This window comes from Vicia villosa, linkage group LG6 (genome assembly GCF_029867415.1).
Source record: "Vicia villosa cultivar HV-30 ecotype Madison, WI linkage group LG6, Vvil1.0, whole genome shotgun sequence".
In the NCBI taxonomy this organism is placed as follows: Eukaryota; Viridiplantae; Streptophyta; class Magnoliopsida; order Fabales; family Fabaceae; genus Vicia; species Vicia villosa.
Window position 1 is genome coordinate 140,113,864 of NC_081185.1, and position 23,241 is coordinate 140,137,104.

General features: G+C 32.8%; 3 protein-coding genes and 1 non-coding gene across 4 annotated transcripts; all 4 read right to left on the reverse strand.

Moving 5' to 3' along the window:
- Positions 1-1,158: 1,158 nt before the first annotated feature.
- LOC131612559 (ACT domain-containing protein ACR10-like) lies at positions 1,159-3,582 on the reverse strand. The gene is made up of 6 exons (XM_058884329.1): positions 3,335-3,582; positions 3,019-3,237; positions 2,761-2,866; positions 2,295-2,661; positions 1,742-2,026; positions 1,159-1,656 (listed from the first exon to the last, which is right to left on the reverse strand). Exons 1-6 carry the CDS (start codon positions 3,489-3,491, stop codon positions 1,519-1,521), a joined length of 1,272 nt encoding a protein of 423 aa, XP_058740312.1. The 5' UTR covers positions 3,492-3,582; the 3' UTR covers positions 1,159-1,518.
- Positions 3,583-6,613: 3,031 nt separating this feature from the next.
- LOC131612560 (uncharacterized) lies at positions 6,614-9,441 on the reverse strand. Its single transcript, XM_058884330.1, has 4 exons — positions 9,307-9,441; positions 9,145-9,222; positions 8,814-8,909; positions 6,614-6,899 (listed from the first exon to the last, which is right to left on the reverse strand). The coding sequence occupies exons 1-4, from the start codon at positions 9,307-9,309 to the stop codon at positions 6,831-6,833; spliced, it is 246 nt and encodes an 81-aa protein (XP_058740313.1). The 5' UTR covers positions 9,310-9,441; the 3' UTR covers positions 6,614-6,830.
- A 6-nt stretch (positions 9,442-9,447) lies between these two features.
- On the reverse strand, positions 9,448-9,521 carry TRNAI-AAU (transfer RNA isoleucine (anticodon AAU)). The gene has a single exon. It is a non-coding gene; the product is annotated as a tRNA-Ile (tRNA).
- Positions 9,522-15,931: 6,410 nt separating this feature from the next.
- Positions 15,932-17,770, reverse strand: LOC131610227 (dual specificity phosphatase Cdc25). Its single transcript, XM_058882121.1, has 2 exons — positions 17,486-17,770; positions 15,932-16,348 (listed from the first exon to the last, which is right to left on the reverse strand). Exons 1-2 carry the CDS (start codon positions 17,705-17,707, stop codon positions 16,175-16,177), a joined length of 396 nt encoding a protein of 131 aa, XP_058738104.1. The 5' UTR covers positions 17,708-17,770; the 3' UTR covers positions 15,932-16,174.
- Positions 17,771-23,241: the final 5,471 nt, after the last annotated feature.

The following is a 23,241-nucleotide window of genomic DNA, read 5'->3' on the forward strand; positions in this document are numbered from 1 at the left end:
TGAATTTCATCTGATACTTGGTTCATCTGAGGATTTGGAGTTCATCTAATCATTTTCTTTGCTTACTTACCTGATGCACTTTTTCTTTTAAAAAATTTTCTTAAAGGAAGAACATAAGTCAATTTCTTGCATTGATGCAAATCCTAAGCCCCTAAGTTGAGGTTCCAGTTGTTGATATTTTTCACTTGAATGTGAGACATGCTTGTTGAGTCAATCCAAGTAAATCTCTCCATATCAAGATGATGCAAATACACATTCCCCCATATTTGTGGTTGGTATATGGTGTTTTCCAATCGAATGCGACTAATTGTCTTTTTTCTATTAAAATCAAACAAACAAACCTCAGTGTTTTCTTTTTAGCAGAACTACAAATGCTTTGACTTTCCTATTACACTCAAGAAGTATGTAGGCACAAGATGCGACGTCTTGCCGAGCACACAAAAATGAAGAAAAAAAATTGTCTCATCTCATCAATCTTATTGCAAACTTTAATCCTTTAGCCTTAAAAGTGCAGATTTTCAAAAGATTCTCGTGGAGTACCACAGAAATGGAATTTGGATTCTCTCCAATTTTTCCTCTACTGCTTCTTGTTCAGCAGTAATTCTAGCCCTTGGATTATACTCTATACCTATCTATATATTATATCATTATTTTTTTTCTTACTTATTAGCCATTAGATTTGGAGCAGGATAGAAGCAGAAAGAGAAAAATAGGAGAGGATCCATTCTCACAGAAATGAGAGGTTCTAATACATTCCTCTTGCATAACCAATCCCATACCTAGATATTTTCTTTTTTGGCGTTTTATCGATATTTTCTGTTTTCTTCTTTGAAAACAATAAAGTTCGGTGTGACTCTTGCTTTGTGAGTTAAATTTGTCAATAGCTTAATCTCCAATTTTTCTACCGCGACAGAACCCAGGACTAACTAAATGAATACCGTTGCGTAGAACATATGTGAGGGAGTTAATATCTTCCTCTTGCATAATCAACTCCCGAATCCGCTCTTGATTGTGACAACCATTTCTTTTCTTTCATGGGTTTTATTTGATATTTTCCCTTTCTCTTTCCTTTTGCAATACGTACTTTTTGCGCCGCGACACATACACATACAAATGCATAACAAATCAGAGAATTATAAAAACAGTCTCTGGACCAGACTGGACACAAACACAGCATTACAATTCAGCATCAATAGAGATATTCCCAAATCACAAAACAGGTCCGCACCTCAACAAGCAAAAATAGCATAACAAGTTCAAAATCAATGAACAAACTAACAAATCACAAGGCTCCAGATTAGTTAAGAGTGAAGGATGGTGGAATTGGGTTCCCTTTGTTGAAATTGGATTCAGCTCATACGTCCGGGGTTCATTCACTTCGATGCGGCTTGTTTGGCTCATTGTAACCATGCAACGATGAGTTTGTTCATCTTCTCTGATTAGTGATCTCATTTATGCTTGGGAACTATGAGAGTTCAAACTCTATAGAATCATCAGTCACCTTCTCTAGACATGGGATCACTGCCAACCCATCAAAATTTCCCAAACTCCTTTCTCAATCTTGTTTCTTGGAAAAGGTAATCCCTCCACTTCATCAAGCAAGATTCTATAAACTTCCCACTCGCGCTCTCCAATCACATGTCTTCCAACTTCAGCCTGTTGAAACAATATTAGCATCTACTAAATCATCAAACTAAACTATATGAAGTAACATATATCATACTATGAGACGAGTAAATACCGCAAAGATACAAAGTCCAAGCATTTTGAGAGCAAGAGTGATATCATGAAAAACAAGCGGCCTTCCTCTGCCAGACAACTCGACAGGGTTTGAAACCAGCAATTCTGTATCAGGACCCCTGCTCACTACCGCTACTTTGAGTGGGCAGAGTAGTTCAATCTTAAGACGAGACGATAAAGATTCTTGCTTGCTAGGATCAACTATCTTTTTGCCATCAACTTGCCTGATAAACAAGTCAATCTCACATTTTCCTCTACTTTTCTTTGAGAATCTCCCATAAGATATCTGTTTACATGATTAGTTGGGTTACTTGCACAATAAGATAAGAAGACTAATTAAGTATACGCAAAACATATCAAACTGAAGTGTCGGTGCTACATATCAAACTCCTGATTATGTTAGACACCAGATACTACACATTCAATCTGGAGTGTGAGTGCTACATATTAAACTCCTAATTATGTCAGAGACACGCATTCAATCTAAAGTGTCAGTGCTACATGTCACACTTTAAATTATCAGGAAAAATGTTCGATTATTTGAATTACTATACCTGAATATTGTATTCCTTCAAAGTTCTCATGATGTCATAAAGAAGACCTTTATGATCATGGCACATAATTTGGACAAGTGTGTGAGCAGGACTCAATTTATTATCCATCACAATAGAAACAGAATCTGATGTGGAAGTTCCACTTTGCAAATCAAATACATATGTGATTACATTTGGAAGAGGCGGAGATGCTTGAGAAAAATCAGTAGTTTCTGAGTCAACTGGTTCAGTGTCATTTGTATTGAAGACCTTCTCAAAAATAGATGGATCAACCAATTCAATGTCAATTGTATTGAAAACATTCTCCAAAATAGGTGTTAATTTGTTAACTATATCATCCCTTCTCTTCTCTGTATGCAGAAGCTCTCTGATCATATAAGATTATACAGTAAGTCACTTAGTTTAAAACCACATTTCTGAAGCTATGAAAAATTGATGAGAAATAAATAACTAGAAACTATAGAACCTTGGATCCGTGATGAAAAATAGATCCAACACTCTTCCATCAGGTGTGGTAGAAACCTTCACTTTCTGTATGGTGAGCTCTAGCTCACACAGAACCTCTGTCACATCTGTCTCAACATCAATATTTTCACTAAAATCAATTCACAAAGACAAACATAATATCCTGACCCAGACACCAACACTAACAGACACGGACACAAATACAGACACACTTTTTCAGAGTCGTCAGTGCTACAGAGATGAGGTTTCTGAAAATTACCATGTAAAAGACCTTTCCGATCTTTGCAACAAAATTTCAAAAGAAAAAGATCAGGAGGCTTCGGAGACGGTAAATGAGTGGAATAGAAAGAGAATGCATAAGCTGAAGAAAAAGAAGGGCAAGCAGCGATTAGTCTCTTCTTCAACAAACTCCACCTTGTTTTTTCTTTTCCCACCACCCAGAATACAATATAGCACCATTTTCCATCAGTTGAAACATCTTCATTCCACCAAACAAAAACAAAAACAAAAAAAAACAAATGAGTATCAAGAATCTGAAAGAAAATGAAAAACAAGAAAGAAAGATTGAACCATACCTCCTCGGAGAATGGTGAGACCAAAGAAGAGAATGATGCGACATAAATCAGAACCTAGACCGGTTTTGTCCGGACAGTTAACGGTTACGATGGTAGCTTCTTCACCTTCTTTTTTTGATGGTGTAATAATCACAATATCATCGTGTAGTATACTCATAATAACAACAATATCGTTGTTGTTTTTGTTGTTACTACTGTTATGGTCATAACCTATGTTTAACAACGGTTTTTACTGTGTGCTAAAAATAGTGGTGTGAGATGAGATTAAGTTTGAAATTTTCCTTTACGAAACTAAGTAAAAACGATAAAAACTAGAAAAAAAAATGTGCCTAAAAATAGTAGTGTTATTTAGTGCGAAATAATTTGAGAAGAAAGTTAAGAATACGTATACATATATGTTATTATTTTAGAAGTGGATTTTAAAATTTTTTTTAAATAGAGATTATGGAGTTGTGGTAATAATAAATAGTCGTGATAATAATGAATAGTTAATATAGAAAATTAAAAACTAAAATTACATTTACTATTTAGAGTGAGTGCAATAAAATGACATTCCAATCAGTCATTATGCAACTGTGTAATTAGCTGCAAATTATATTTGGTGTGTTAATTAATATGTTTAAATTAAAATCATTCAAATTGTCATGGTCCAACTCCAATCCAAATCCATTTGATTTAGACTTCTACTTTTTATGAATAAAAATCCATTTGATTTAGACTTCTACTTTTTATGAATAATATATTGTTTATTTATTATGAGTAATCTATATAATCTATCTATTTTTAAATCACTGATATTTTTATTGTTGTAAGGTTTATATTCAAATTAATATTGTGTAATTATTTTTAATTTATTGTACTTGATATGAATTTATAAAAATGATTAAAATTTAATCATTGATAAAATTATTATATCCACTCATTTATTATTATAATATAAGAAACCACACAATCATTTAAATATGGAATGGTATTATTCTCTTTAATATATAATAGTTGTTGCATTTACACTAATATAAAGTTGTTCCAAAATAATTTGCATTCAATTGTAACAATTTTCAAAGTAAGCAATTAAACTCTTTTTAAACTACTTGTATTTTAGAAAATAATTGTTTTTAATTCTATAAACTAAAAGTATTTAGTTAATTTGTAATCCTTTGAACTATAATTATTATAATAATAATAATAATAATAATAATAATATTAATAATTAGTTCATGTACCTATTATTAATAATAATAGTAATAATTTATATTTATAATAAAGCAAATTTCATTTGTTTTAATTAGTTCATGTACCTATTTACAAATGATAAAGTTAGTTGGGTTTTTTGTTATGCATGGAATGATAATTGCTAAACATTTATACCTATAACTATGAAGTTCTAAATCTAAATAACTTTAAGTTCTGAATTTAAAAATAAAAAAATTAGTAGAGTTAAAATTTATGGACAGTTAGTTTAACGATTTGATTATACTCCCTCAGTTCCTTTTTAAGTGTCGTTTTAGAAGAATATTTTTTTCCTATTTAAGTGTCGTTTTATAATTTAATGTTATAATTTGTCATTTATACCCTTATTTTCTCAATAACTCCATCTCAAATTTTTCAATTAGTTATTGGAAAAAGAGAGTGTATGATTGAATTTATTTGGAAAGAGAAAAATCAATAAGGGTATAATAGGAAAAATAACTCTAATAATTAACTATCTTGGTTGAAGAGCTTTTTGCTAAAACGACACTTAAAAAGGACGCAGGGAGTAATAATATTTTTTAATTTAAAGATTCTCAATTAGTCCAAACAGCTGCATATTAATTAAACCAAATAATTATAATATCCATTTGTTTGGGACATAATTAATTTATTTATACATTAAAACTAATGTTGTGTACTTAATACTGATTTACTTAACAATGATTAATATCACAATGATTAATATCAGCATTGATAAGTATATTTATAACCCATTCATTTATTAACTTTAATCCGAGTATCCGCACAATCTTCTAGGGAAGATTGAGTACTATTCTCTTTTTTTATTAGTACTAAAATAATTACTCCATCTGTCGTCTTACAACAGGTGTTCTCTTTTATATTTTTATTTGTCTTAAATTATTTACCCTTATTTATTCCATTTTAATTCATTTAAGTATTCCACTATCTATTATTAATAAGGTTATTTTAGTAATGAGATTCATTTTATCATTGAAATCAACATAATTAATTATTTTCTTAAAAATGGTGAAAATCTCAAAGAAGACATCTATTGTGAGACGCAGGGAGTATTATTCAATCTTCAATTTGATAGTATTAATTAATATTTTACAAAATTTTCATCTAATTAATACTATAATATTGTTTGAATAAACATTTTATTTTAACTTTATAGCATGTCAAAAAAAAAACTTTATAGCATAAGTACATCATGATAATTGGATATGTTTCAACTTTTTGTTATGAGTGTAATATTTTCAATTTTTCAATTTTTTCATAGAAGGCGTGGATGGAACTCTTGATAAGTTGTTTAATAGATTCAAATTTCTTACATTTTTAAATAAATCCTTTGATGGTATTGTTTAAGCTATTTCTAATTATCTTCATATACTATTTTAGAGAACTTATAAAGAAATACATTAACTAATAAAAACAAGTTAAAAATCATTTATAAATATATGATAAGTTTTTTTATAATTTTTATATAGTTTGAATAAGCTAAAATACATCACTCCCAAATTATATAATAATAGTTAATCATTAACAAATTAATGAGATTAATTTGACAAAATTATTACTTAATTCCATCCATTCATTTTTCTTTTTTGTTAATATCTTTTACTCATTCATTGATAAAATGATCTATACTATGACAATTACTAAATGAAGTTTCATATTGCAAGCAAAAAAGTAATGAAAGTAACCTTTTATCGAATCTAGGCAATTTATATCATGTTATCCATAAGTAGTTTTGCATCTATGAATATCTAACTTCCCTTATTTTCCATAGGCATGAAAAGAGAGTGTTCAAATTTAATTCAAAAGGAACTACATTTTATTTTATATAAGTATTTGGTATAACTAGATCATAGAATAAGAATCTAGGTTAAAAAATTAAATAATATAGAAACTAAGGGCTGCTTGATTTGTCAGATTGAAGAAACAAGTGCAATGCAGTCCATACAGAAACAGAACTGACCATACCATACTCTTGCATATAATAATACTATATTACAAGTCTTTTTTTCTGGTAATATCTTCTAGTATATAAGAGTAACAAAAATAATGGAAAGAAAACAATCCCAACTAGTTCAAGTGTTCTTTGTAATCAAATGTCAGCAAATTTAAACATGTTTTGTTTCATCTTGCTCAAACTTACAAACTATCTCAGTCCCATGCAATGTAATTTCTTAATAATTAAATAGTAATAACTGTTATATACATAAACCATCTTATGGGATCATATTTATTTCCATGCTCTTACACTTTATGTCGCGACCCCTTGTTAGTCCTGCTTGACATCTACTCCTCCCACTTTAACAGGTTCTACAGCCGGGACAGCTTCTGCTTCAACCTGCCAAATCATTTGGATTTTAAATTTCATGGCAGTTTCCAACATTAAAAGCATCAACATTTATTTCTAGGCATGCAATGATGCACATGCACATGTGTCAATGTAAACATTGTACTTCACATTCATGACACAAAACCAACTATTGAGAATCACTCAAACTCCAAAAAAACACAAATACAAGGATATGTATGGTTACTAGCAACATGAGCCTGTTGCTTAAACCAAATGTTTATGATTGAGATTTAACTAACAACTATGGCATGGATCATATTTTTCCCCTGACATAATCATTCTGACACTTTGTATATGCGACCACGCTCCAAGAATGGCATATCATCCTATTAGGGTAACATATAACAATGTATTCAGAAAATTTGTGTTTAAATGAATCCAAGTTACGTAGAACAGTAATCCTAGAGTATTTCGTAACATAGAGTCTCCTTGGATAAAAAATCTAGAGTACTCTTCCAGGACAAAGTCTTTCGGTAATTAGAACAATAAGCCTAAAATACTGTTCTTATTCAGCAGAAAGAAAATCTTAATATAATAATTAAGCAAAAAAAAGGTTGATTAGCATAAGGGGAGCTGCTTCTATATGCAAGTAATCCACTTTAGACGAAAAAGTTAGACATCTCAACCATAAGAAAGCCAACAACAACAACAACCAAGTCTTCTCCCACTAAGTGGGGTCGGTTACGATAAGAAAGACAACAATCGAATCAATATTACATACACATACAATTTACAAATGCATAACAGATTACATACACGTACAATTGCATAACAAATCAGAGAATTATTAAAACAGTCTTTGGACCAGACTGAGCAAAATGCACAAACACAGCATTAAAATTCAAAAGATGTGAAGATATTTGCAAATCACAAAAATGGGTTTGCGGCTCAACAAACAAAAAGAGCATAACAAATTCAAAATCAATGGACAAATTAAAAAATCACAATGCTCCAGATTACTTGAGTGGAGGATGGGGGATCGGGTTCCCTTTGTTGAAGCTGGATTCAGCTTGATAGAAGTAGGTTTCAGTTCATTCAAGTAAGGTTCATTCACTTTGATGGCTTGTTTGGCTCATTATAATTTATAACTATGCAACGATGAGTTTGTTCATCTTATCTAATTCGTAATTTCATTCATGCTTCGGAACTATGAGGATTCAAACTCAATAGAATTATCAGTCACCATCTCTGGAGATGGGTTCATGCTGGGATGTATGTTAGATTAGATACGTTGGTGGAATCAGGTGCTACAACAGCAAGGTTAATATTTTGTACTCAACGAAGCCTTATTGTTCAATTATTACATTTTGGTTTTCAAAAAAAGACCAAAACACTGTCATTAAGGGGAAATTAACCATTATACTGTAGACACGTGCAATCGTCCCCAAACTCGGGAGTCTGTTTAAACCTGCTAGAGTCTATCTATGTTGGAAAAAAATTATTTTTTCAGCTAGTTAACTTGATATTAATACCTATACCTAGAGTCGTAAATTCATGAGTCAATTGAAGAGTTTGAAAATGATGTCTTCCAACTTATGCATTCAATGAAGCCGTTGTTGGTTGAATAATTTGAAGATTAACATGGCCTAAGAGTGACTAAGTGGTTAAACATGTATGTGGATTGTTTTCATGGATTGGTGTCACCGTTGATATTCACCTAAAATATTTTCATTGTTTCTGAATCAAGGAAGGTATGAGTAGGACTAAAAGAATAGATAAAATCATGTGGTATTATCTTTGGTCAGGACTTGTGAGTGAACAAACCGAAAAACGTATCATATTGTTAACTTTGAGTTTTGTTGTAAGCCTAAGATTGATCCCTAAAAGAACGCATTTTTAACATCTAGAAATAAGAAAACCAGATTAGAATTTACAATCCAAGTTATCGAGGGATTCACTTACTTTACTCTCCGTTTTGGCTGCTGGCTTGTAAGGACATGATGGAGGGACAATCTCCGGTTTCCTAAACTCCCATCCCAAAAGCCGATATACTTTTCCCTGCAAATTATACCAAATTCAAAAAATTATGCGAGCTCAACAACTATCAAGAGAGAAAATTAAATCAAGAATGAATCAAACTTCACACAAAAAATTCAAGATCATTGAACTTGCAGGTTAATAGGGTTAGTTAGAATTGATAATTTGCAACAAATTCAAAATCTGGTGAAAGAACAAGATTATTATGGTGAATGATAACAAAAACATGGAAAAATTGAATGGAAGAAGCACTTACCAGAACATAGTAGAAGAGAATCGGCAATACGTTCACGAGCGGAACGAGGAAAAGGGGCAATAAGCAAAACAAGCAAACCTAAATCAAAAAAAAAATTATAGATTTCAGAATCAGCAATATTAATCGATTAATCGAAAATCAGAAGAGGAATAAAAGAATTACCATGTTTGAATGAATAATCGATTGTGGTTGGAGAGTTGGAGTTGATGCAAGAGTCGCGAAGAGAATGAACAACACGCTCGTGGAAGGGTTGAAATAATTAAAATAAAAAAATAACAAAAAAACTGAATTCAAAAAAATAAATGGCCCATGCAGGTCTCGAACCTGCGACCTTCGCGTTATTAGCACGACGCTCTAACCAACTGAGCTAATGGGCCAGTTGTTTAGAGTGTGCAATGTTATTTATTTGTATTGAAAACTTTCCCCTACCTCTATAACTCACCTATAGATTCAGTTCATATTTATTTATTTACATATTTTAATAGCTGCCACTGTTTTAACTCTTTTTACCAAAATTAATCATTAAAGCATGAGGACGCAATAACTTTCACATATATATTTTACATGGAAGCAACATCTAATAAAACTCTATATCGATTATTAGTATATTTTGTGTCACTTAAGACTATAGTCTAATTTGAATTGAATTCTAGTATAGGAGAGAGTTCACAACTAATAAGTTAATTATTCTTTACTTAAATATAAAAAATAAAATTATAAGCTTATAAGTGTTTGTAGATAAGTTTAATGAGAAAACTTCTAAAAAATTAATACGTGAGTAAAAGGCCATGAGCTTATTTCACTTTAATTGTTATTATTTTTTAGTAGAAAATGTTACTTGTTATTTTGATATTAAGAGGAGCTTAATTTTTTTGATCTCCTTGTCTTACTAATTCCTATATCACTTCGTCCAGATGGCTGCTGAGAAGGTATAAATCATGCCCGTAAAAAAAGGTACAAAATGCAAAAATAATTAATCTGTAAATGTTGTAAATTATTAACAATAATTAATAACCATTGGTTGTGGTTCAGAATGACAAGAAAAACATGTCACGGAAGTTGTTTTTGTTGGCATAACAGTACAACATTTGGTAAAATTATTGTTGTAGACGAAACCGTGCAAACAATTGGTAAAACAGTTGTTGTAGGTGAAATAGAGCAATAATTGAAAAAATTGTTGTTGTAGGCAAAACATTGCAACATTTGGTAAAAGTGTTGCTGAAAGTGTGTGTTTCATCAAGGGTCGCAACCTTATGAAATAACACCAGTTTGTCCTATAAATTGCGGATTTCGAATTCAGAAAAAAAGGACAAAAATGTACAACCTCTTCACTAAGAATTTCAGACACTATTTGCTACATTTGAGTTTTCGCCTGTCTTGCGCAAACTCAATAAAAGGCTGAATTATCCTAGGTATTTCTACATAGAAACTCTAAGATAATTTGAGAATATGTAGCATTTAATATTCTTCTTCTTATCTTAATCTCCACTGAAATTTGAATTAGTGTAACCATGTACCTTTGCACATGTGTTGGTCTTCTTTTGTCTTGGCATCACCACGCCATGATCAATCGTACCCTTTATGTATCTCAGCACCCTCTTAACTGTTGTGAGATGACGCTCATGTGGCTTCTTCATGAATTTGCTCAATATTTAGAAAATATTTGGCCTTGTATTGCATAGATACCTCAAGGATCCAATGATTTGTTTGTATAGTGTTGCACTTATAAGCTCATCATTTGCATTCTTCTTCAACTTTGCTCTAGTTTCTAGTGGCGTGGCAGTTGCATTACAGTTTCTCATCTTGAATCTCTTCAAGATATCTTGGACATACTTCTTTTGAGGCAAGAACACTCATTCACCTATGTATTTGAACTTCATCCTTAAGAAATATGACAAGCAACCTATGTCAGACATTTCAACCTCTACATCAACTTAGAATTGACTCTTCTTATCTCTGCTTCATAAGCACAAGTAATCAATAAATCATTTACATACAGGCATAAAATAATTTGAATGACTCTGTCTGCATCATTGACTTCACTTTGTGAAACCTGCTTCGATCAGGAAGCTATATATTCTCTTATTCCAAGCCCTTAGGACTTGCTTTAAGCCATATAGAGTCTTTCTCAATCTATACACCTTCGACTCTTGTCCTTTGATTTCAAATTATGGTGGTTGAGTGACATAGACCTCTTCTTCCCATAGTCCATTCAGAAATGTTGACTTCACATCTAATTGATGTATCTTCCATCCTTTGTATATTGCAGTCGACATAATAATTCTGATTGTCTCCAACCTTGCAACAGGTGCATAAACTTTTTAGAAGTCAATACCAGATTTTGCATAAAACCTCTTGCCAATCGTCTTGCCTTATGCTTGGAAATTTCACCGTTTGGTCTTCGTTTCAACTTGTAGACCTATTTCACATCCATTTACTTCTTGCTAGCTCTTTCGACTTGTTCCTGGGTGTTCTTCTTCTCGATTACCCTGAGTTCTTCCTTCGTGGTTGCACATAAATTTCTGTTATTCAGGGCTTAATCAAAATTAATTGGTTATGCTTCATTCATCATCATTGCTTCTTCTATTAAGTCACTTGTAGCTGCACATCCATAGGGATAGTTGGTGAAGGTGCAATTAAACACAAGAAAGGGGGTTTAGGTTTCAAGATCAAAAAAAATTGTTCACTCAAACACAAACAGCACAAAAACCATAATGATAAAAGAACACAAGTATTTTTATCTTGGTTCCCCTTTAACTAGGTTAGTCCAGTCCACCCACCAAGGTGATTTTGCCTTCTCAATAAGGTCTTAATTCACTAATCAATGATGATTACAACCACAAAGACCACATTCAATGTCTTATTGAGAATCTTGATTATATTATACCTTAGTCTCTTAAAGAATTACAACTCAAAGACAATCTATCAGTGACTTCTTTAGTAATCTGACTAACACTAAGTCACTCAAGAAACTTAATCAACAGGTTAGAATAAGAATTGTGTTTATAGAGTTGCTTCTACAATAAGCAGATTACACAAAATTAAGCTCTAAAGATTACACTTAAATGATTTGAAATAAAACCTCTAGTGTTTCTCTCTCTTTGTTGTTCTTGATATTCTTTTTTCTCAGAATTTATTTCAACCTATTTTTAATTCTTCTCAATTCTTTTCTTTCTTTCCAAAGTCATCAATTATTTTCATTCATCCAAGATCTCTTTATAGAGATGATGAATAGATTCGTTGGAGGATAAAGTTGGAATTACTTCATTTTAATGGCTACCATTGAATGGAGCGGAAGTTGTGGAGACACTGATAAATAGTACAATACCTTTCTGATATGCAACGTAGTGGAGAATATGGTTTGTTTGTACTATATCCACTTTATCTATAAGATATCTTCTTGAATCACAAGCTTTGTATGAGAAATGATGAAGCTTGATCTGAGTCTAGAGCTTGTCTTCAAAACTTGGTTAAAATGAGACTTCAGAGTCTTTAGAATTCAGAGTCTTGAAACTTCAGATGCTATCTTAGGCATATCTCTTGAGAAAGTAAATTCAAGTATAAAGAGTGTAAGCATCAACAAAAGCAATATAATAGTAATAACCCCGACTAGAAGGACAATGCGGAAGGTCTCTCCATAAATCAATATGAACAACTTCAAAAAGAGAATGATTAACACATTATTGAAAAAGAGATAGTGTGGTCTATGTGATTTTTAAACAACATGAATAGAAAAAATGAATCGTGTTCTTATTGGAAACAATGATGTGGAAACATTGGAAAAGTCAAAACCTACAACATTAATGTATTGTGTAACGATGAAATAATTCACATTAGAAAATGCCATTTGGTTTGATGTATGAGATCTAAAGCTTTAGGATTTCAAAGGCAGATTATGGAAACAATAAATGTTAAATGTTGTGTTCATCAAAAAAATCCTTCAAGTAGAATCTCCTTAGATGACTAGGATTTTACATAACAACTATCAAAATGGAATTCAAAATAAACTTCATTATCCTTGGCAAACTTAGAGAACATGAAGCATGTTTTTGAGTTTTAGCACAATAATAGGTAGAATTGTGGACTTAAATTGAGATGGGCCAATAAAATTAATGTATGATCATTGACCATTACATATAAACATTCCATTAGAACCATAATGAGGTTAAGTGATGAGAAACACATGAATTTGCAAACCATGTTGAATAATCGCTATAAATTATAAGATATTTACTTAGCAAATGCAAAAGGATTTTGAGTTGCTAGAATTGTGTTCGTCTTATTGGATGTCGATGCAGTGGTTTGGACATGAGATCCAGAGTTGTGAGCTTGAGAATCTAGAAAGATGGAACAAACTCCTCATCATACGAATGCCATAATTGAGAACATAGTGTCCATATTTTTCATACATCTATGAAATAAAATGGATGGGTTTTAGGCAGAGTTTTATAGTATTTGTCCTCATATTCACAGTTTGAAAATATCCTTGTACCTAAGTTCATACTCTCGTGGACACCAATATATGTACTTTATGGGTAACTAAGTACCTATATCTGTAATATTACCCACATTTTTAATCAAAAATAACCAATTATAAAAATATCATGACATTTTAAATTATTAACAATAATATAACAATTTTAACATATTTTATTGTTGAATTACGGAGAAAAATAGATACTTGTATTCAAACGAGAATTAGTTTAATAGTGATGTATTTCTTAAAATTAATAGACATGCATTTTATATAAATTAAAATATATAATAAATATACTCAACGAAGATGATTTTAGCTTGACGGTCAGATTCAATCTTGGATTTCGGTGAAATTTGTGAATTTTCAACTAATTTGTACATTTTTTTTTAGAGAATAACACCTTTAACTTGTTGTTTCCAAAGAAGAAAATTGTTGTCTTAAGCTTAATTGAAAGTTTGAGACCAAATGTATTGTTCTTGGATTAATTAGAGCTATAGAATTAAGTAACAACAAATTAAGGAGTGCGAAAGGGATCTTGTTATTCTTGTAAAGAAATGGTTAGTTCAACCCTGGATGGAGCTTGACATTCAACGATGTTTAGTGATTAGTAGGTTTTTCATCTTTTTTAGCAATATGTTTTTAGTGTCTTTCTTAAGCATTTCAATTCTTTATATTCGTTTTTACTGCCGAGTTTTTATTTTTGTCTGTGTTTCAAGTACTTCGAAGGTATAAGACCAATTGTCGATGTTCAGGATAAAATTTCAAGAAAAAAAAAAGCAAGAGACGAAGGAATTATGGGCAACTTATAATTCTAAATTACGGTCATAATTTCTCTCTCATCAAGATTCTATTTTTGAGCTCATATTGGAAATTATGCCTTGGGCATAATCAGGAATTACGACCCACTGGGAGAATTATGTTCTCCTCGTAACAACTAACAAGCATGGTTTTTCGCGTTCTGGCATTTCTTTTGGTGACCTTTGGATTTTTCACTCATTTCTCTTCATGATTAAAGGACTTTAGTGCGAATTTATGTCTTAGTGTCTATATATTTGACTTGTAACTCGAAACAAATCACCAAATTTTTAAATATTTTTTATTTCTAAACATTTTAGAGTTTTATGCAAATTTCTTTCTGTAAGGTTTAAGTTTGTTACTTACCGTTGGTATAATTATTTTCACTACAATAGACTCTCATTCTGTTTTTATAATTTCTTATCATGTTTATGTTTTTAAACATTGTTATACATGTTTTAGTTGCAAGTATGTCTGAGAAGCTTTTCATAGGATTAGGATAAGAATTATAAATCATAGATTATATTTTTGAAAGAGTTTATTTGTTTAAGCTAAACAAACTTCCAAAACGATATTACCTCTTGCGTCGTGTCATTGGGGATTGAGTAAGAGGAGACAATAGTTGCTAGCAACATTGAAGCTTCTCTGACACTGAGGAAAGCATTTGGAGCAGAGGTGAAGATCTAATGATTGATACCATAATGAAAACTAATTTCCAGTTTTCATTCTTAATCTCAAAATTGAGTTACATGCTCACTTTTATAGAACTTGATCCGAAGTACCAGTTAGTTACAACAACCAAAGCAGACAATAACAAACTCAAAACAAACTTTAAATTAAAACCAACCTAAACTAATTCCATTATGTCTTAATTAAGTCAATATAAAACTTTTGTCTCTATTACCAACGAATCATAAATAAATAGACGGGCAGGTTGACCCTCCAACAGCAAAATCCAAAACAAAACAGAAAAACATGTGAAGTGTGTTGATTGTTTGACTATTGGCAGGTTGACCCACAATATATAGTTAAAAGTTGCTTAAAAACATAAAGCTTCTATAATTAAATAAAAACTAGTTATAAACTCAATGGGACAACATGCTTCCACCTCCATTCCAGTGCGCCTTTCTTATGGGTTATGCAGTGCCGGTAGGTCAAAATGGGTTAGATATCTCAACCCAACCTATCAAAAAGATGGCTAAAGAGCATGGACTATGGAGATCAAGTTCAGCATGTTTTGTTTAGCTGCTGTAAAGGGTCAAATAAGATTTTGACCAAAGCTTACAAATGAACTATGAGGATGAGACACAACTAGCATTTCAGAAGCACATCCCACATTGCAGACGATATGAGCCATAGAGAAGGTCAAATGAGATTTTGACCAAAGCTTTACATGTAACATGTAGTCGCTTTGATAAATAGTGCTTCAAGAAGCATTTTCTTGTTTACTTCCATGCAAATCTAAACCAAAAAATCTATAATCATCAAATTACATTGTACGGTTATGTAGAGAAATTTAGAATGAAAGAGTATCTTTGTTATTTTGGTCAATCTCCATTCAAGGATTTCTTACATCATAAAGTAGTTAAAGAAAATAGAAACTAGGTATTCAGCTTACCTATGATTTATATAATGATGTAATTATAATAGTCATACATTTTCTCTAGTATACAAATGTTTGCAGATAGTACAGGAAAGATAGGCCTACCAGAAGCTTCCCACCCATTAATTCTATCTCAACCATGAAGATGTCTTAGATTAAGCATTCTCATGCTCCTTGCAAGGAACATTGTTGCAGCGGCAAACAGGTCTACCAGAAGCTTCCCACCCATTGAAGCCACGTTCCAAGACCATAATGTTCTTTATACCAATATCTTCCTTGTTCTCTTCAAGATAATTGACAAGCTTCCTTGCACATTTTGGGCCTCGAACCTATAAATAGTTCATGCAAATTTCAGTTTAGAGACATTCTGGTATCATACGAAAAGGGTATAGGAAGACATTTGTGTTCCCATTACAAAAAAAAAATGCATCTCAAATGTCATGACTCATAATCAGTGTAAACTTGTTTTGACAAGGTATGTCAAGTTGATTATTTTAAGAAATAACAATGGTAAAATATAAAAACCATTATGCACATCCTAAACAACACTAGCAATTTGTCTGGAAGTGTATATAAGAAGTTGATCAATGAAACATGTATACATTGATATTTTATAATAAGACCATCCTAAGAACAGGAATCAGATACAGTATGGAAAGTTTTAATGCAGCACTTTGCCTAAGTAGTATTGATTTCTTTTCTCTTTAGAAAGAAGTTCTGTCTGAAAGACTGAAACCATTGCAGCCTATATTCCTCACATACCCGTGGCTTTCCACTGTATTACCTCTCGTATTTAAAGTCTATCTTTGAATCAATCTACTTTCTTTCTTTCTACACTACAGTTAGTCAGCTGCAGGCATGATGAGGAAAACATAAAAATTAGAAACATCATCTTTTGCAAAAGGGGTTGTCAGAACAGAAATTTTTATAGCTGTCATTTGAGTCTACGGAAGCAGTGAAAAGCTGGGTAAAACAATGTCATAAAACAACCCAGAGCTAAATTCCACTCCATCCTCATTTTACACGCATCAAGACTTTCCAAATATCTTGGTTAATTACCAGAGTAGTCATTCCCGGATTGCGGCGCAGAGCAGCAAACCCCAAAAGTGGGATAGCATGATGATCACTCTATGACCACTCAATTTGATCATTTTTTTGAAAGTTACATATATAATTTTAAACATATAAACATATATTTAATATAAAATTAAACAAATAACTCGACTCATGAAATATTCATAAATCAAAGCACACGTGATTCGAATTCAAAACCCTCCCAACCAACCTCCTTCAATTCTTTCCTCTCAATTGTTCTCTTCCTTTTCTAATCTCCCAAACACACCCTAAAGAATTTTCAAAATCAGAATCGAATACCTAGAGAACTCTGAACTATGTCATGGTCAAATTCATCCTAATAAACACATGGATCTGAAGAAAAAAACACAAGAGTAGGGACTGGAGTTGACCTGACTTAGAGCGCAGTGAAAGACGATGGTATCTTTGCCCTTAACATCATGAATAAGCTTGGAGATATTTTGGTCGAAACCGTCGCTAGCGTAATGAAGAGAACCGGATATGTGACCGTCGTGAGTCCTCTCGTCGTCTCTGACATCGACGACGGCGATGGTTGGAAGGCGTTTGAGAGAGACAAGCTGCGAGCCAGTGACGTAGGAGATACTACGAGCCATCTCTTCTCCTCTTCTCTGTTATTCTTTCTCTGCTGATCACTATTTCTGATTCCATACCTCTTCTTCTCGCACTGTCTTTTATTTGGGGAAAGTCTGGTCCCAGCCGGATCAATCCCTCGTTTTGTAATTAAACCGGATGTACCGCCTAACCCGTTTTAAAACCGAACCGGTTAGTAGTACGATCAAATGGTCATTTCGTTTATTGAACCCGGTTAAACCGCAGTCTCTACATAAAATAAATAAAGTATGGTTTTAATTAAGTTGAGTAAAGTTTCAAGGAAATATCTCATCTTAAATTATATTTGTCTAAATAAAAAAAAGTTATATGATTTGAAAGTTAATTAAAAAAATTCCATTCTATAATTTATGGAGATAAATTTAACACCTAGCAAGTCTGCAATGAATCGTACATTCACGTGATGCGGAGTCACACTTATATAAAAATGACAGTTAGAACTTTCCCAAGTCATAATTATGAAGATAGGATTTTGCTATGGTAATGTCATGATTGACTACAAGGGAGTTTTGTTTCAAAAATGCCATCGTTGTTGGAAAAATTCTTTAAGGATATGAAAAGTTCGTTGAAGAAATAAGTGGGAGTTGGTAGTTTCGGTAACACGCAAATTAAAAACTTGTCTCATCATCGAACTATTACTTCGGGGAAAACCTTCATGTGGAGCTAAGCGTATAAAGTAAGGAAATGACGCTCTAAAGGTGCTTAAGTGCATTTGAGTGTCATTACAAAATCAAGGTTGTGTCTAGACCATTTATTGTGACCTTCAATATTTTCTTTATTCTCAACTATATATTTTGGTGCTCTTAGTTACCTATAAATTAAGGGAGTGTAACCAGTTACTCTTTTCTCTTCCTTGCTTCAAAGTGCCATATGTTCTTTCGCCTTCCTTATAATTTTCATATTTTAGCAATCTTTCTATGATTTTTTATATTCATTCCATCTGCAAAATATTTCATAGATTTTTGACGATTTTGTTTCTCATTACCTACAAACATTCAAGGTAACAATCATTTTCCTTATCATTTTAGTTGTTTGTGTTTGCTTTCTAAATATGGCCAATATAAGAAATCAAACATTTCCTTAATAGACTTGCTTGGTAATGATGATATAAGTGATGTCTCTTCCTAAACTAAATTGTTAAACCCAAAAACTTTAGAAGTGTTTTATTTGGAGTCAAGGCATCCCTTAGTAAGCTTTGTAGAAGTCAGGGAGTCTTATGATATTGTGGGGTCTGAACGAGAATGATGTTAAATCATAGGAATTTGTGAAAGTGATAAACCCTGAGGTGGATGTGACTATAAATGGAGAAATTTTTTCCTTTATGATCTATATTTGAGAGGTTGCATGTAGTTTTGCCTTTCCTGGACTTCCCATGTCAGACTCGAAAAGTGTAAACAATTTTCATGATGAATTAAATGACATACTTTATATTAAACCTTTCAGAAACCTTAATAGACGCAAATTTATTGATAATGAGGTTAGGTGGTTGAGAGAGCCTCGTTCATGCTCTCGTACTCATGATCGTAACTTTCTGTTTGAGTGCACTTAAGTGTCGTTACAAAATCGAGGTTGCATCTGGACCCTTTATTGTGACCTTCACATTTCCTTAATTCTCAATTGTATATCTTGGTGCTCCTAGTTGCCTATAAATTATGGCACTGTAACAAGTTACTTTTTTCTATTTCGCTGTTTCAGATTGCCATATGTTCTTTCGCCTTCCTTGTAAGTTTCATATTCTAGCAATCTTTCTATGTTTTTTTTATATTCATTCCCAATCGCGAAGTCGTTCATGCTTCCATACACATGGTCGTAAATTTTTATTTTTTGTGTTGTGAGATTGAAATGATACGATGAAGACAAGAGGATCTTGAATTTCCTACAGACAAATACTAGTTCCCTTGTGCATAACAAGATATCTTAGGGACAACATATGTCTTCGGCAATGCATGCATGATAGAAAATGTTCACCGAGATGTAGGGGGTCATCTTTTGACCGAGCGGTGTTGTTTGGGGGTTGAATAGACCATTCCTTAAATATTCGTTTCATAAAGGTTTTCTAAAAAATCATAGATTTTCAATGTTAAATAGACCATTCCTTAAATATTCGTTTCATAAAGGTTTTCTAAAAAATCATAGATTTTCAATAACATGCAACAAGAAAAGTATTGCATATGCGTTAGATTGATACCAAGAGTTACTTTATATCATGAATTAATAAACTTAAAATCTAATTAAAATGAGATGTCTAACTAGAGTTTTATTGATCAATTTAACATTATAGTTGCAAACAACTTTAATCGTAAGAGAGGTAATCTAAATGACTTAATCACTTCCAAACCTACACTTTACACAACAAATCGATATGAAAAAATAAACCTAAAAACATGCTATTTCTAAGACAACAATAAAAATCTAAAACATGAAATTATATACGAAAAAAATTAAAAGGAGATAGGGAAACCTACACTTTACGCATGGACACATTTAGCCTGACCAACATCTAACCAATTAAACGCGTACATCTTAGTGCATCATGTTCGTATATAAAGAAGTCAAACATGGCCTCGCGAAGTACTTAAGGTTACTTACAATTTAAGCAAACCATTACTTAACGCCCATCTTGTCAAGATACTTTATGAATTGCAGGGACAAAATCAAACCCTAACGTTCCCTCAACTCACAAATAGCACGAAGGAGACGACAGAAAGTAATACTCCATCTGTTTCACAATGAATATCATTTTAGCAAATAAAATTTGTTTCAAAATAAATATCATTCTCACTTTTCAATGTAGTAATGATTGCTATTTTTCCAATTCTATCATTCAATTATTACTTTGTAAACTACTTCCAATATATTTATAAGGTTCATTTAGTAAAAATATAATGTTTTATGACAAAATTATTATATTTCTTAATTTTTGTGCAAAAATCTTAAACGACACTCATTTTGAAACGGATGGAGTATAATATTTATAGTAAAATAACACACCTTATACATGTAATAAGACGAACATTACTCAAACAACAAAAATAATAATTACATACAACTATTTTCCCATGTCGTAACGCTTTTCTTGCCGAACAAAATGAGGGGGTGGGTGGGATAAAGTGCCTACTCAGGAATATATATGACCCTTCCATCTTGGAGTATTTGACCTGGCCAGATTTGTTACCTCGAAATAACCAATGGATAGTGAAAATAATCCACATATTGTAGCATGTTCTCAAAAGACTCTATAATCGCCCCAAGGCTCACAGACGTACATTCTTTCAACTTTTAAGTAAGAGAAGAATTTTGACTACACAAAAACTTAACTCCTTATGGGCAGAATTAAAAGCCTCGGTCTTCCTCTCCATCATCCTTTACAGGTGTATTACGTAACCGCCTGCAATGCTAGAGAAATTGAACGGAGCCAGAGCTTTGCTTACCTCTTTCAAAGAGATGGAAGCCTTATGACACTCCCTTAAATACGTTGTGCATTGAAGAGTCAAAATATTAACACTGCTCTCCAACTGATGCTTCTCTTCACACGCCTGGTCCATCCAAAGAGCTTCCCAGCAACCAAACCCACCAAGAGTTAGGGAAATGGAAGCTAGTTTAGAAGACTGCGCTAGACTATTCAACTCCTCCCCTAGAGCCTGTCCATAAAGATTAGCAAAAAACACCCAATCATCGTTAAAGACTGAATCTTGGCACTCACGAGAAGGACTGTGACCCGTCTCAGGATCTAGTTGCAAACCCGGAAAGGCGAGCAAAAGGGTAACATCCCGAGGGAATTCCGGGAGAAGCGAAAAGTCAACTGCAACGGTGAGTGGTTGTATCCCGTATTTCAAGAGTCATATCCTTACTTCATCCTTCATTACATCTACACGGAAACACGATGGTTATCCGAACAAGCACCAAAAAGGGAAAATTAATATCAAAAGAATTAATGAAGCTTTAAACTCACCAAAGGAAATTCGACGATCCTCGTGAAAGCGTGCCCTAATCAGCAATGGAACGTCGATCAAATGCTTTAAACGTTTCCTATCAGCCTCAACTGAGTGAAATATGCTTCAAAGATAACCTAAGTTATCGACAAAGCCAACCAGTCTCTTCTTTTAATACGAGTCCTCATCAGAGAAATCTCCCTCTTTATAAATATAAGTGTCATTCTACAGGAGGAAATGGTTTGTCGACCCGCAACGAGGGAACAATGACTTACATTTACCCCTACTTCTGGCTCATCCTTGTAAATGGTTGCACGAGCAAGGGGGTGAAGAGGAGTAACCATGAAGAATCGGTCAGCAAAAGATGATAACTAAGAAAAGTCTTCAAAAACCCATATCGCCGGCACCAAGGAAATCAACTCTCATTCTTTTGGCCAAGCTGAAGTATTGCAGTGGTAGCGACAAAGATGAAAAAACAAAGTGGTGGAAGGTTTCCTATTCAGATACTCACACCAATATTGGAAGCCTTTACATACGTTGAACTCAAAGGATAGAGTTATGAATGAGCCATCATTTATTGATTAAAAATGCCAACCTCGAAAGGTGTAAAGGGCAAGCGAACCCCTAGGGATGAAAAGAGATATTCATAAAGAGGGATATTGTAGTCACCATACTCACTACATATTATATCCTCCCCAATATGGGTGGTGGAACCCCAATGCGACGGTTCCCCCACTTCAAAGAAAGCTTTATCCAAGTTTCCCTCTTAGGCAAAAGCAGACATAGTGGATGAATATATGGAACCTTCACATGGAGATGTTGAATCTTGTTTCCTTTTACATTCTTCTGCAGTTTTTTAGCCATGTTGCATTAATCTTCTTGAATACAAAAAGAAAAAAATGTCAAAAGAGGGAAAGATAACTGCCCAAGAAGAAGAAAAAAATAAAATAAAAAGAGAGACCCAAGTGAGAACGACTTTATTTCTTCTTATACTTATATTTTGATGATACAAAAAGATAGATGTCTTATCAAAGATCGTATCTAACGCATGTAACACTCAAGTGTTTCATTTCCTAAAAATATTAATAATGACATTATCGAATAGACGTTCGTCATTCTCAATAGTAAAAACACGAAGTAAAGGTGATCGATCGCCGAGGGTGAAATTCTCCGAACCCTCGCCTTGCTACTTTAAGCATGACGACTTAGAGGACAACTGATCTAGGTCGACCATGTTCATTATGGATCAACCACCTTAAGATACCATGTTCCAGGTCAAAACTTCCTAACCGACTACCCGATTATGTCTCTAGAATCTTCTCCTTACCGTAGGATTGTCATATACATTGCTCTAGGAGATTTACACATGATTCATATCAACAGTCCTTCCATTCCACGCTTGAAAAATAACGAGATCGTTATTTCTCTCCCCTACATATAGCAAATGACGCTGAATTAGGTAACAAATTTCAAACACAATTAATCTGAATACTCTTTATTCTTTCATATACTGACTTGAGCGTTAGAGTGTTAATCATACAAGTACATCCCTACTCCACTACATCAGAAGCTTCACTTCGTTGCAA